The sequence below is a fragment of the Pteropus vampyrus genome, unplaced genomic scaffold (genome assembly GCF_000151845.1).
Source record: "Pteropus vampyrus isolate Shadow unplaced genomic scaffold, Pvam_2.0 Scaffold150, whole genome shotgun sequence".
Classification (NCBI taxonomy): domain Eukaryota; kingdom Metazoa; phylum Chordata; class Mammalia; order Chiroptera; family Pteropodidae; genus Pteropus; species Pteropus vampyrus.
Genome location: NW_011888931.1, coordinates 590,951 through 604,289, shown reverse-complemented (window position 1 = coordinate 604,289; position 13,339 = coordinate 590,951). Strand labels below are relative to the sequence as shown.

The 13,339-nt window shown below is 35.3% G+C and overlaps 1 protein-coding gene across 11 annotated transcripts in view; it reads right to left on the bottom strand.

Moving 5' to 3' along the window:
• ARHGAP12 (Rho GTPase activating protein 12) overlaps positions 1 to 13,339 on the bottom strand; it is a 124,962-nt gene that overhangs the window by 56,206 nt on the left and 55,417 nt on the right. For all 11 annotated transcript variants that reach the window (XM_011369477.2, XM_011369478.2, XM_011369481.2 and 8 more), the window contains exon 4: positions 5,212 to 5,475. In XM_011369477.2, coding sequence (XP_011367779.1) covers positions 5,212 to 5,475 — 264 coding nt within the window. The remainder of the gene's footprint in view (positions 1 to 5,211; positions 5,476 to 13,339) is intronic.

Here is a 13,339-nt window from a genome sequence, read left to right as displayed (position 1 = left end):
CACTAAAATGGGTTAGATTCTAAATGTTGTAGAAGACATAAACAGCCTAATATTAATATGTTCACAAAGGCTGACAGAGACAACATTGCAGAAGCCCTGCACAAAGTGAGCTATATGTTTTATAACAGTAATATTTTTAAAAAATGAAAAGCCTAATTTAAAAATCAGGGGTTTGTTTTTATTTAATTGAGACCACTTAAAATGTAAGCTCAGATAAGAGAAGTGTAATAACATCTTTTAGAAATGGAATAAAAAAGGCACTCTAATTAGTTACATTAATTTAAGAAACACTAAATTATTTTCTCATAAATATGACTTTCTATTTGACAAAATGCTCACAATTTCTCAATTTTTGAGCAGTAAAGATGTTCCCTTGTGCCATGAAAAGTAACCTCCAGTATCCTGATATATTTTATTATTCTAATAAACCAGAAGTATCTTTAAGATCTTGATATTTACTGCCAGAAAAAAAAGCCATTTAAGGACAAGTAAATAAAAATTAAGATTATTTTCGGCACACGTTCTCCAAATGTTAACTGCTCTATACTTAGTAACTGCATTCAGCAGGGTATCTGGCTCAGTAACTTGGGGGTATGTATTCTACAGCAAATGTAGCCTAGTAGACATATAAGGGGAGTATACAGATGTTCCATTTACAGAAGAATGACAGGCAGACACCAACTGATCATCTGGATAAAAACAGTTTAACATACTACATAAAAAAAATTTTTTTAATCATTAATGAGCAAGAGGTTAGTTAAGAAATACTCAGAGGTCAAAAACTAAGTAGAAGCAAGAATCCAGGAAAAAAAGTAGAATAAAAAGACCAGCTTTCTCCTTAAAAGTATTTGCCCAACTGCAAACTAGAACACTGTTTTCAAGGCCATGCAGTATCGGGGAACAGGACTCAGGACCACCAAAGGCAAGGAGTGTAAAAGGATACTCCACGATACAGAGCTGGGAAACCCAAAGAATTATACCTGAGATTAAACTAGAAAGAACTTTTGTCCCTTTACTCCACACTAAGGAAATCACAGGAATCTTCTCCAATTATGAGGGGTGGGGAAATTCCTATTCACAAGTCCATCTTCATGCAATACAAATTACTACTACCTAACTGACCTGTAAAAACTAAAGCTTAAAATTTAGTTTCAAATGTTCATAGGATACTAGTTTAGGAATTCCTAGGCACTTGGCAAAAACAAAAGCAAGCCCTCTGTGAAGGTGCAAACTTCCAATCCTAGCATTAAAGGCTTCCTTCCTATATATGAATGTTCAAAAGCTATAATCTCACATTAATACACACACACACACACACACACACACACACACACGAAATAACATACTAATGACAGTCAGCAGAAAAAGAGATGGCATAATCAGACTCTCAAAGACTTTACATGCTAGAATTATCAAAAATAAAATATAAGACTAAAGAAAGTTATGACAAATAAATGCAATAAACAAGTGGTTCTTCACCGGATCTTTCATTGCAGGAAAAAAACTATAAAGATTACTTGACAAGTAAAAAACACAGAATATTAACTTTATTAAATAATAGACCAGTATTAATTTCTGTGTGTGTAATAAATATATCTGTCACCAAAAACATATGTATTTATATTTATATATATTTATATGTGGTTTTGCTAGAAAACGTATACTTAAAAGAATAAAATAATTACGCTGTCTGCTCCAAATGGTTCAGAGAAAAATTACTGGAGAGTAGAGAGAATGAAGAAAGAAATAAAGCACATGTGGCAAAGTATTAACAATTGGTAGATCTAGATGAAGGGTATCTAGTATATGGATGCTTACTATACTATTCTTTCTAGTTTTTTTGTAGGTTTAAAACATCTCAAATTCATAAGATGAGGAAGTTCCCCTAAACAAAAAATAACACCTTTTTTTAAAATTCAAGGATTGGTTTAATATCAAATAAAAAAAGTAGATGAAGAGAAAAATAGTGAACAGAAGCTACATCTGGAAATTGCTGAGAATAAGCAGAGTGACAGAGATAAAAATTTTAAATATAAGAGAAATCAAGAGACATGACAAAAGAGTGAACGGATTAAACATTCATCTACTCAAAGTTCCAGAATGAGATGCAAGAGAAAATGAGACAGCAGCTATATATAGATAATGGCTAAGAATTTCTCAGAACTGATCAAAGACAGGACTCCTCAAATTCAGGGTTCCCAACAAAGCCCTGGCAGGAAATAGAAACATACCTTCATCTAATCACATCATAGTGAAATTACTGATAGATCTTAAAAGCTACCAGCAAGAAGAGCCAAGCTACCCTTTAAGGAAAGACAATCAGACTGCAAGCTGAATTTTCATCATCAATAATGGAAGCTTGAAAACATGAGAATAAAATCTTCAATAAACTAGGAAAAAAGCAAACAAGTAAACATTCAACTTAGATCTGCATACGTAGTAAAGATATTCTTCAAATCACTCAAAGAATGAAATAAATTTCCAGATGAACAAAAAACTAAGATTCTATCACTAACAGAACCTCACTAAGGAAATTTAAAAGTACTTAAGACAGTAAAGTTAACCAAGATAATCTAATTTGCATAAGAAATGTGATAGAAGGAAGTAGTAAATAGGATTAAAGAGTTACCATATAAAACAACAATATGGGAGCTAAAAACAGAAATAAAAGACAACAATGGTACAACAGCATGCATCGTTCTTGTAGGGCTTTAAGAAGCAAGAAGACACCGATTAACTTTAGACTTTGATAGTATGCATGTTAAAATTTCTAAGGTAGGGTTTCTACACAGCAGCACTATTGACATTTAGGACCAGATAATTTTTTGTTGGGGGAGCTGCCCTGTGTATCACAGGATGCTCACCAGCATCTCTGGCCTCCAACCACTATATGCCAGTGGCACTCTCCCAGCTGTAACAACCAAAAATGTCTCCATATTGTCTAACACCAGGAGGCAAAACTGTCCCCAGTTGAAAACCTTTGTTCTAGGGTAACCATCAAAATAATAAACTTCTAAGTTAAAATGGAAGACTCCACTAAAATAAAAACATTGAGATATGCTTTAAAAGACCTAAACCCACAAGAATAGGAAGAACACAAAAAGAGACAACAATCACAAAACTCAAGAAGCTTTTTCCAAAGCAGATGAACAAGAAAGCAGAAGCCAAACTGGCAGGGTAAGGAGTAGAGTTGTGGAGGAAAGATGAAATCCAACAAATTTATAGAGCAGATTCTTCAAGTGGCTCAGGAACTGACAGTATTACGTATTCCTGAAACTGGGGGGTGAAGGCAGAGGTATAAAATGAGGACCACAATTGCCAGAAAGCCCTTCATACCTGGCTGCTAGGTGTGCACCCCTGCCTTATCTTAGCAGAAGTACAGGGATTTTTCCCTCTGAAGAGGGAAATCAGTTAAGACTCTGAGTTAGAAGATAACAAGCACAACTGAGACATGGGTAGCAAACAGAAAGAGGGAAGACTGAGGAATTATGCACAAACTAAATGCCAACTACCAAAACCTTGGCAGCCCTTACTTTGTAGACAGAAGATTTTAAGACTTCTGTGGAAACTCGATTAGTCCAAAAGACCTAATGGTTCTAACATTGGGGACTCCCCAAAAATCAGCAGACCCAGATGCCATAAAGTGAAATTCAAAGTGCCTTGCAATTGTGAGAAAAAAATGATTTCCAACCTAGAATTCTATACTCAGGCAACTAGCAATTAAATATAAGAGCAGAATATAGACATTTTCAAACATGATGTCTCAAGTTACTGGAAGTTGTGCTCCACCCACTTTGGAAACATGTGTTTTTACACAATTTGTGCAGAGACTAGATACATAAATCTGAGGATCTGATATACAAATCACTCTCATTCATTTATTGAAATGGAAAGCTAAGAAACCTGTCGCTAAAAGTTCCTGTGTCTACTTTAAATTCCTTTATCCTATAATTTAGCCCTTTCCCTAGTTTCCCCAAATTATAACATTTTACTTTATTGTTAATATGCAGGATAACTTATTTTCAAATCTTTCTAAATCTATAATTCAAGTAATTTTCTTAATATTTTTCTTCTAATAGTAACCAGAATCAATTTCTCTCACTATTCAAAATCTTATTCTTAACACTAAAGGTACAAGTTATCACCAACCAAAGCTATAAATAATCAACTGAAAAAGAGGACAAGAAGAGGGGTTATTAACTATGAAAATCTTTTAGATTCTACTAAATACGGGATGTGTTATCTGATTTTTTCATCTCCTCCCTAATTAGAATTGTTTTTATTGTACAAGTCAGCTGCTTTTTATAAGAGCAGGGTATCCTGTGCAGGTGCAGGGCCCCAGTCTATTAAACAGTAGGATTTAAGAGTATTCTAGCAATCCTATCCAAGATTCTCCTGCATATCTAAACAGACCCAAGGAACCTCTACTGAACTCTGAGATGAGTGTTTCTCAAAATATAGCTGGACAATTCACTGCACCACTCTTTAAGAAGTGTGGAAAAAGGTGAAATCAAGGGGGCTGGGGAGAGATACTACGAACACTTGTTAGAGAACAGAATGACATTAGAGCAAAATGTCAGACTTAAGGATGGTCCATGTGTAGCAAAGGAATTATACTTATTTCCCCTACATAAAAATAAAAAGTATGTGATGACATTAAAGAATTAAAAATTAATTTATTAAAATAAATAAATAAGACCAAGATCTCCCCCCCGCAAAAAAGAAAAAACTTAAAATAAAAAGTGATCTTGTACTAACAAAAAATTAAGAAGTATCTTGATGGCTATACCAAACCAATAGAGAAGAGTGCCTGTTTTAATTAGTTAAATGATTTTGTTTTTATGTATCTGGCTAAGTCATATCATATTTTTTTTCCTTCTTTTTCTAAAAAATGTCACTGCTTGGGCAATAACAACGATTGAATTAGTATTGACTAGCACATTAGCACGTGGGGGAAACCACTGGCACAAAGCAACTTTAATCCAGTTAATTCTGGAGCTGGTAAGCATACTACAAGGTGAGCTATTGTCTACTAGTTATAGAGATTAGGAAGTAACTAGCATTAATATAATAAAACTTAGAAAGAAGATTTTTTTCAAATGTTCTACCATTTCTATACCAAGATACAAACCTATTCATTCCTTTTGTCTTTGAATAACGAAAAGAGAGAATGTTTGGTAACTCACTGGTCGATTCCTTGATTACTCATACCTCTTGATCTCCTGGACTTTGGAAATCTCCTTTGCTGAAGCTTGTATCCCGAGTCCACCGAGGGGGTTTCCAGGTTCTTTCCTGTGTTCCTCTGTTATAGTAATAACAACGCCCTGAACTATCTTTATGAGTTTCCCATTCTCCATTAATCTGAATTGCTGGGCTCCCAGGAAGCGGGGGGAGAGCAGACTGGGATATTTTCAGTTCTTGTAGATTAGCATAGACGGGAGAATCTGGACGTCCTTGATTCGGAGGTGTCGTTGCCTGTGAAAAATTTTGAAGATTCATGTATAAACTGGCATAATCTTTATAAATTAAAATTAAACAAAACATGAAATTTATAAACATAGATACTAACATTCATTTTAAAATACATACAGGTATACGTATCCTTTCTAATGAAGTAACAATTTAAGTTTTAATATTCATATTTTTACTGAAAAAACTTAAAGATTCAAATATACTCCAAAGTGTGATTAATAACTTTCCCTCATCCTGAAAGAATACGTGACTAGAAATAAGGAGTTATGAGTTCTACTTCAAGATCTGGCACTAACAATTTGTATTATATCACTTCATCTCTTTGAAATTAAATTTTTAAATCTCTGTAAATGAGAAAATTAGATTAAACAACCATAGGTCTTCTCTGGCTCTAAAATTCTATGATTTTAGAGAATTTTTAAAATATAAAAAATCTTAGAGGACCTCAGCATTTATATAGAGAATTATCAAGTTTTATGTTAGAAGTTCTAATATTAAACTAGAAATATAAATGAAAGATAAAAAAGATATATTACTTCAACTAAGAATTTACTACACCCTATTCCTTCTCAGCAGTCATAAACAAATCATTTAATCTCTTCCTAGTTTTCATATTTGTGAATTTCCTAACAGGGGAAAAATAAGAATGAGCAGTAACTCTGAAATGCATGCTTAATCTTAAACTGCCTTTTTTTTTCTTTTAATGTCTCACTAGATGTCAGTCAAGAGCAGAACACTCTCCACACAATTTGTATAAAGACACTGTAAACTGTAATAAGTTAGAAGTCTAGTTACTGGGGGGGAAAGCACACATCTGAGAACACCGCTTTATCCTGTGTATTCATATCTGTGTATATATTTTTCCTTTTACAACAGGGTTTCTCAACCTCAGCACCATTAGCCTTTTGGGACACATCACTCCTTGCTGTGGGAGGCTACCCTGTGCACTGCAGAATGTTTATTAGCTTCTCTGGCCTCTGCTCACTAGACAATAGTGGCATTCCCCTGACTGTGACAACTAAAAAGTCTCCCCACATTGCCAAATGTCCCCTAGGGACAAAACTGTCCCTGATATAGAACCACTGCTTTGTCATATAAAACCTCAGCGTTATATTTAGATATTCGATTACTTCTATAATATACCCAGAGTTTTATGAGTGCTTAAAAATAATGAATTAAAAAGGAAAATGTGGATGGATACACTGAATCAGTTTTACTGAAATTAAAGTACTTTAACTTCTAAAATATTATTTGCCTTTGAAATAATTATAATGACTCTAAATCACAGAATACATTTTAAAAAAAAGTAAAATAACTCAACATTTGTAAAATGGTTACCTTTTGTCTTTTTACACATGATAATTATGCCAAGACTATGTACCCAATGATACAAATTAGACTAATGCAAATTAGAATAATATAATTTTTTTAAATGCTAGCTTTGAATTTAGACTACCACCAAACAGCATCTTTCTATGAAGAAAATCTATCCATGAAGGCAGTATTTCTCTTCCAAACTAACCATATCCTGGTGAATTCTCCAGGATAACAATGCTTATCTCACTAAAATGAACAGTTAATACAACAAACAATTCTATATAGTGAATTATTTCTCAGAATCTTATCAAGAGAATATTTATTCGACAAGTATTGAAGAACTTCTTATTTGTTCCTGATACTTTACTAGACTTGGGGAAACAAGATGCCAAGAAACAGCCATTTTCTAAATGATGTTTATGGACAAAGTGTAAATCTTTAAGACACAACTAGTTCCTATTGTTTAAACAGCTCAAATTTAAACAGTTTTTCCAATTTAAAAAAAAAATTAAACTGCTTCAACATAGTTCATAGGGCTAGAGTAATTCTGAAACAAAAGCAAAGAATTAAATGAAAGAAAATTATAAATCAATCTCAGTTATAAATGAATATATGCCAAGTAAAACATCAGCAATCAAATCCAGCAATGCATTAAATGGATCTGGAAAAAGCAGAAATGTTAAGAAAGTCTGTCTTTAGGAAATCTCTTACTGTAATTATTTACATTAATAGATTAACATGATCACCTCCACAGACACCAACAAAGCATTTGACAGAATTCAACATGGATTCAGGATAAAACTCAGCAAGTGAGGAACAGATGATGCCTCCTTAATTTGACTTTTAAAAATTATTTAGAATAACCATCATATTTAGCATGACATTGATGAAAAAAATTTTCATTAAAGTCAAGAATAATACTAAGATGCTTTCATTCAAAATTGCACTAGAGGTCCTAAGAAATGTACTAAGATATGAAAAACGAATTAAACTCATCAATACCTAGAAGAAAAAACACTCAACATTTGTCATTGACATTGTATCTGAAAACCCAAGTACATAAAAACTAAGAAGCTGTTAGCAGTTAGTTGGCCAGATACAGGATCATCTAATCAGTTTCCCATACGTGAGCAATGACAAGTTGGAAAATGTAATAGAATAGAAAATTTCATTCATAATAGGAAAGAACTGTTCAAGACCAATAAATTCTAACAGAAATGTACAAACCAAATGAAGAATACTTATAACACTTTCCTTAGGCACCTAAAATTATACTTAATAGATAAACTTTTGTTCCTAAATGGAAAAACTGAACTTTGTAAACATGTTAACTCTCAAAAAATTAATCTATTAAGTCTACAAATTCAATGTAATCTTCAGCATGTAGTACAGTCAGTACACCGTAGTACTTAATGAAATTTGTTGAATGAATGAACAAACATGTGAATCCTTAAAGACTACAAACATATATGCCCAATTAAAAGTAAAATTCAAGGACTTGGAACTGGATACACATGATAAAGTGAGAGGAAACTAGAAAACATCCACATTTCTAGTTTGGAGAAAAAGATGGACAGTTGTATCACCATCCAAGACAGAAACTATCTAAAAATGAATTGAGTGTCAAGTACTCAGTGAGGTGATAATATTACAACTATGAATTTAAAAAGTCTTGAATTCTCAGACCTCATAATATAGTAAAAGTGTAACAAAAAATCATTTCAATGCATAATAGACACAATGCTAGAGCTACACATGAGCTACTATGGGAGCAAAAAAGTAGAGAACTTGAAACAAGTGACTAAGCCTTAGAAATTAAATAAAAGTTAGCCAGGTAAAAGCTGGGGATGCAGGAAGCAGCAAGAACAAAAGTTTGAAGAAGAAGAAGAAGAAGAAGAAGAAGAAGAAGAAGAAGAAGAAGAAGAAGAAAAAAGGCATGGTATAGTCAGAGAATGAAGCTGACTCACAGAATAGGTAAAAGGAGCAGCAGGATAAAGATTAAAGGAGAAGCAAAGGACAGAAAGAGACGTTTGCCATGTTAAAAAAGCATAGACTTTACTTAGTAGCATTTAGGGAACTAGTGAAGACTTTAAGACAGAAAGTACATTCTGATTTAAAATTTAAAAATAGTACAGATTTTAAAGGGACATAACTAGAGGCCGAGATCAGTTAGGTTAGTACAGACGGTAAAGAAAGCTGCAATAAAATAACAGTAGGAATGGAGAAGCAGGACTGGATTCAAGAAATAATTATAAGGTTAAATTAACATGCAGATTGTATCTTTGTTTATGTGAAGCATATTTTTTGTATGTGTTTTTAATCATACATTAAGTAATGTCAAGATGAAGAATAAGATAAAAAGAGGAGCAAAAAGGAGACCATTTAGAGTGTATTAAGTTAATGGGCCTTTAAAATATTCAGATGAAGATGCTTAGACTGTTATATAGACTGGGAGCTCAGTACAGAAATCAGGGCTAAAAATTAAGTGTAAAAGTCATCACCATATAGGTGGAGCCAGTAACTTACGACAGTACACAATGAGAGGAGGAGAAAAACAGAACCCTGGAGAATACTAAGCAGTTGCTTTACAAATTAAAACTAGAATACAGATACACAATTAGCACAGGGTCTGGTATGGTGATCACTACTGTTGTTATTAAGTATTACTGCAATTAATTAAGGTGCCAGACAAAGTAAGAGAGGATCTAGTAAAGGAGAAGAAAGAAAAGTCAGAAGTAGATGGTGTAACAGGAAAAGACAGTCTTTAAAAGTCAACAAGGAAAATTTCAAAAAAGAGGAAACTTGACGGTACTAACTCAAAGACTTCAATATAAGGACTCTGAAACCAATCACTAGATTCAGCAATTAATAAATAATTAAAAGACTTCAGCTTCTAGCCATGAAGATCCAAAATTACCTTCCTTCTATAAACAACCAGAAAAGTGAATAAAATACAGAAAACAGGTATTTTCAGGCATTGTCCAACAAGCAGCATAGGACTGTGATCCCTGAGAGAAGAAACGAAGGCAGTGGGCCCTGCCACTCCCAGGCTTTTTCCCTAGAGGTAGTTTCCAGAAAGCAGCCCAGGGAGGGGAAGCCCAAGCACAGTCTCACAAGCTCAGTGAGTGAACAGGACAGAGAAACAGACTTATAGTTATTACTTAAGGAACAAAGTAAACAATACGAGAAATGAAATTAGGTAAATATCAAACATGCAAAAAGGAAAAGGAGAGGGAATGGTCTCTAATTTTTTAAATCAGGGAATCTTCAAACTTTGTTGGTATTCTTCAAAACTGATGTATCAAGAAATCGTGGTGAAAGTATATGCGAAAAAAAGAGATATAACAGTAATTCTAAGAACAATATATAATTTGAAGAAATGTATTGACAATGAATGAATGGGAAAACTTTAATATTTCACATTTTCACTTTCCACTAGTTAAATTTTTCAGTGGATGGTCATTTAAAATGTTGTTCATTTGTTTTTTAGAAACACTTTCTAGTAGACATAACAACTTTCTTTTCAAGTTCCAGTCAAGATGAAGAAGAAATTGCTGTGCTTGCCTCCTCTCATGACCACATCAAAATTACAACTAACTATAGGCAACCATCAAGGAGAACTGCCTGAAGTCTAGCTGAACAGAAAGAAGTCTTATGACTATAGATATATACAAAAGTAGCCACATTAAGATTGAGACTGAGACTGGTCCCAAGCCCACAAGTGGCAGTTAAAAATCGGGAGGAACACCTCAACTGTAGAAGTCTCCACTGAAAAGCAAGGGTGCCCAGCTTAACATCAGTGCCAAGGAGAGAAGTCCCCATAACTTTTGGCTGTGAAAACCAGCAGAGACTGTGGCTGAGTGAGACAGAGGGCTGCAGAAGTCCCAGAAAGTCCTCTTAAAGGCAAACACAAACTTATTTACTAACTCACTTGCTCTGAGCTCCAGCACTGAGGCAGCAGACTGAAAGGTGCCAAAAAAGGAAGAGAACTGCCTCGCTTCAGGGCAAAGGCTGGAAGGCTGCTTTCTCCCAGACAGAAATGCTGGCAGAACCCATTGTTCCTTTGTCGCCATTGTTCCTTTGTCAAGTCCGCCCCACTCCCAGGGTACAGACACAGGCAGGCGCCATATCTGAGTCTCAATCAACCTGGGCAACACCATTTGCCCCGCTCTGGTGATTCCCTGAGACCCCGCCCCACCCAACTTGCAGGCCCACCCAAGCCTCTTGGTTCATGCGGCAGACTTTCCTAAAATCTATCAAAGCTTCACAAAACCAAAACAAGCAGCATCTGGCTCAGCATGCTCCATACCTCTTGCCAAGCAGCCCTAAGCCCAGCATTAGCGGCAGCTGGCCTTGGTTTGCAACTTCACCTCCTCCAGGCACCTCCAAGCCCAGCACAAGCGGCAAGATCACTCTGTCACTCATACCAAGTGGCCCTGGGCAGGGCACAGGCAGTGGCTGACCTTGGCCTGGAAGAGAGCCCCTCCCAAGAGGCCCCAGAACTAATATATCTGGTAGCCAAATTCAGATAACATGAGAGCACCACCCAACCACCTCTACAAACGACACACACAAAGGGCAGACTGGGCACTATCAGAATCACACGAAAGTAAATCCTGCTCCCTAGGGTCATCAACTGTATAACAGCTCCTTCACTGTAGACACAGCCACCCTCAGCCTGAGAGTCAACCCCCCCACCCACGCACTGATCTGCAAACAGCAACCAAGGCTCAACCACCATAGGAGGGCACACACAATGCACACAAGGGACACACCTGAAGAGCTGGCTCAGGTAACTGGGGAGACTGCACCACTGGGCCCCACAAGACAACAACTATATAAGGCTACTCTACTAAGACCAGGAAACATAACAGTTTAACCTAATACATAGAAACAAACACAGGGAGCAGCCAAAATGGGAAGACAAAGAAACATGTTCCAAATAAAAGAAAACAAAGTGCCACAAAACAAACAACAACAACAAAAAACTAAATAGACACAAGCAATCTACCAGATGCAGAGTTCAAAACACTGGTCATAAGAATGCTCAATGATCTCAGTGAGTACTTCAACAAAAAGATAAAAAACAAAAATGGAGACAGAAAACATAAAGAATCAGTCAGAAATGAAAGATTCAATAAGTGAAATAAAAAGTACATTAGAAGGAATCAACAGTACATGAGATGAAGCAGAGAACCAAATCGGCAATTTGGAAGATAAGGTAGCAGAAAACACCCAATCAGAATAGAATCTAAAAAATTAAGAACAGTTTAAGGGGCCTCTGGGACAACATCAAGTGTAACAACATTCGCATCATAGCGGTACCAGGAGGAGAAGAGAGCAAGAAATTAAAAACCTACTGGGAGAAATAATGAGAGAAAACTTCCTTAACCTGCCGAAGGAAAAAGACATAAAAGCCCAGGAAGCACAGACAGTCCCAAACAAGATGAATACAGAGACCCATATCTAGACACATCGTAATTAAAATGCCAAAGGTTAAAGACAAAGAGAGAATTTGAAAAGCAACAAGAGAAAAGTATCTAGTTACCTACAAGGGAGCTCCCATAAGATTGTCAGCTGATTTCTCCACAGAAACTTTGCAGGCCAGAAGAGATTGGCAGGAAATATTCGAAGTGATGAAAAAAAAGCAAGGACTTACAACCAAGATTACTCTACTCAGCAAAGCTATCATTTAGAATTGAAGGACAAATAAAGAGCTTTCCAGATAAGAAAAGTTCACCACCACCAAATCAGTATTACAAGAAATGTTAGAGTGACTTCTTTAAGAAAAACAAAAAGTTCAAATATATGAATAACAAAATCGCAATAACTACCTATCTATCAACAATTACTTTAAATGGAGTAAACAATCCAATCAAAGACATAGGGTGGCTGAATGAATAAGAACACAAGACCCTTACATATGATGCCTATAAAAGACTCACTTCAGATCCAAAGACACACAGAAAGTAAAGATATGGAAAAAGATATTTCATGAAAATGGAAACAAACGATAAGCTGGAGTAGCAATACATACTTATATAACACAAAATAACTTTAAAGCAAAGGCTATATCAATAGACAAAGAAGGACCCAGTAATCTCACTTCTGGGTACTTATTGAAACAAACCAAAAACACTACTTCGAAGGGACATGTGCATCCATAGGTTCATTGCAGCATTATTTATAATAGCCAAGATACGGAGGCAACCTGGCTGTCCACCAATGGATAAATGGATAAAGAAGAGGTGGTGTGTGTATATATATATATATTCTGTATGTGCGTGTTAAATATTTTGTGAGGATATATATATCTATATATATAGTCAGAAGTACCGTAATATATGTATGATATCATCTGGGTACTGGGTTTACTGGGGTGATCACTTTGTAAGTTATATAAATGTCCAATCACCATGCTGTACAACTGAAACTAATAATATAATATTGTATTGATGCAGAAAAGATCCAAAATTAGACTGGCAAGAAACCAAGCAGCACTTGGAGAGTTGGAGAACTCAAGTTTATTATACCAGCGGTCTCAGAGGAG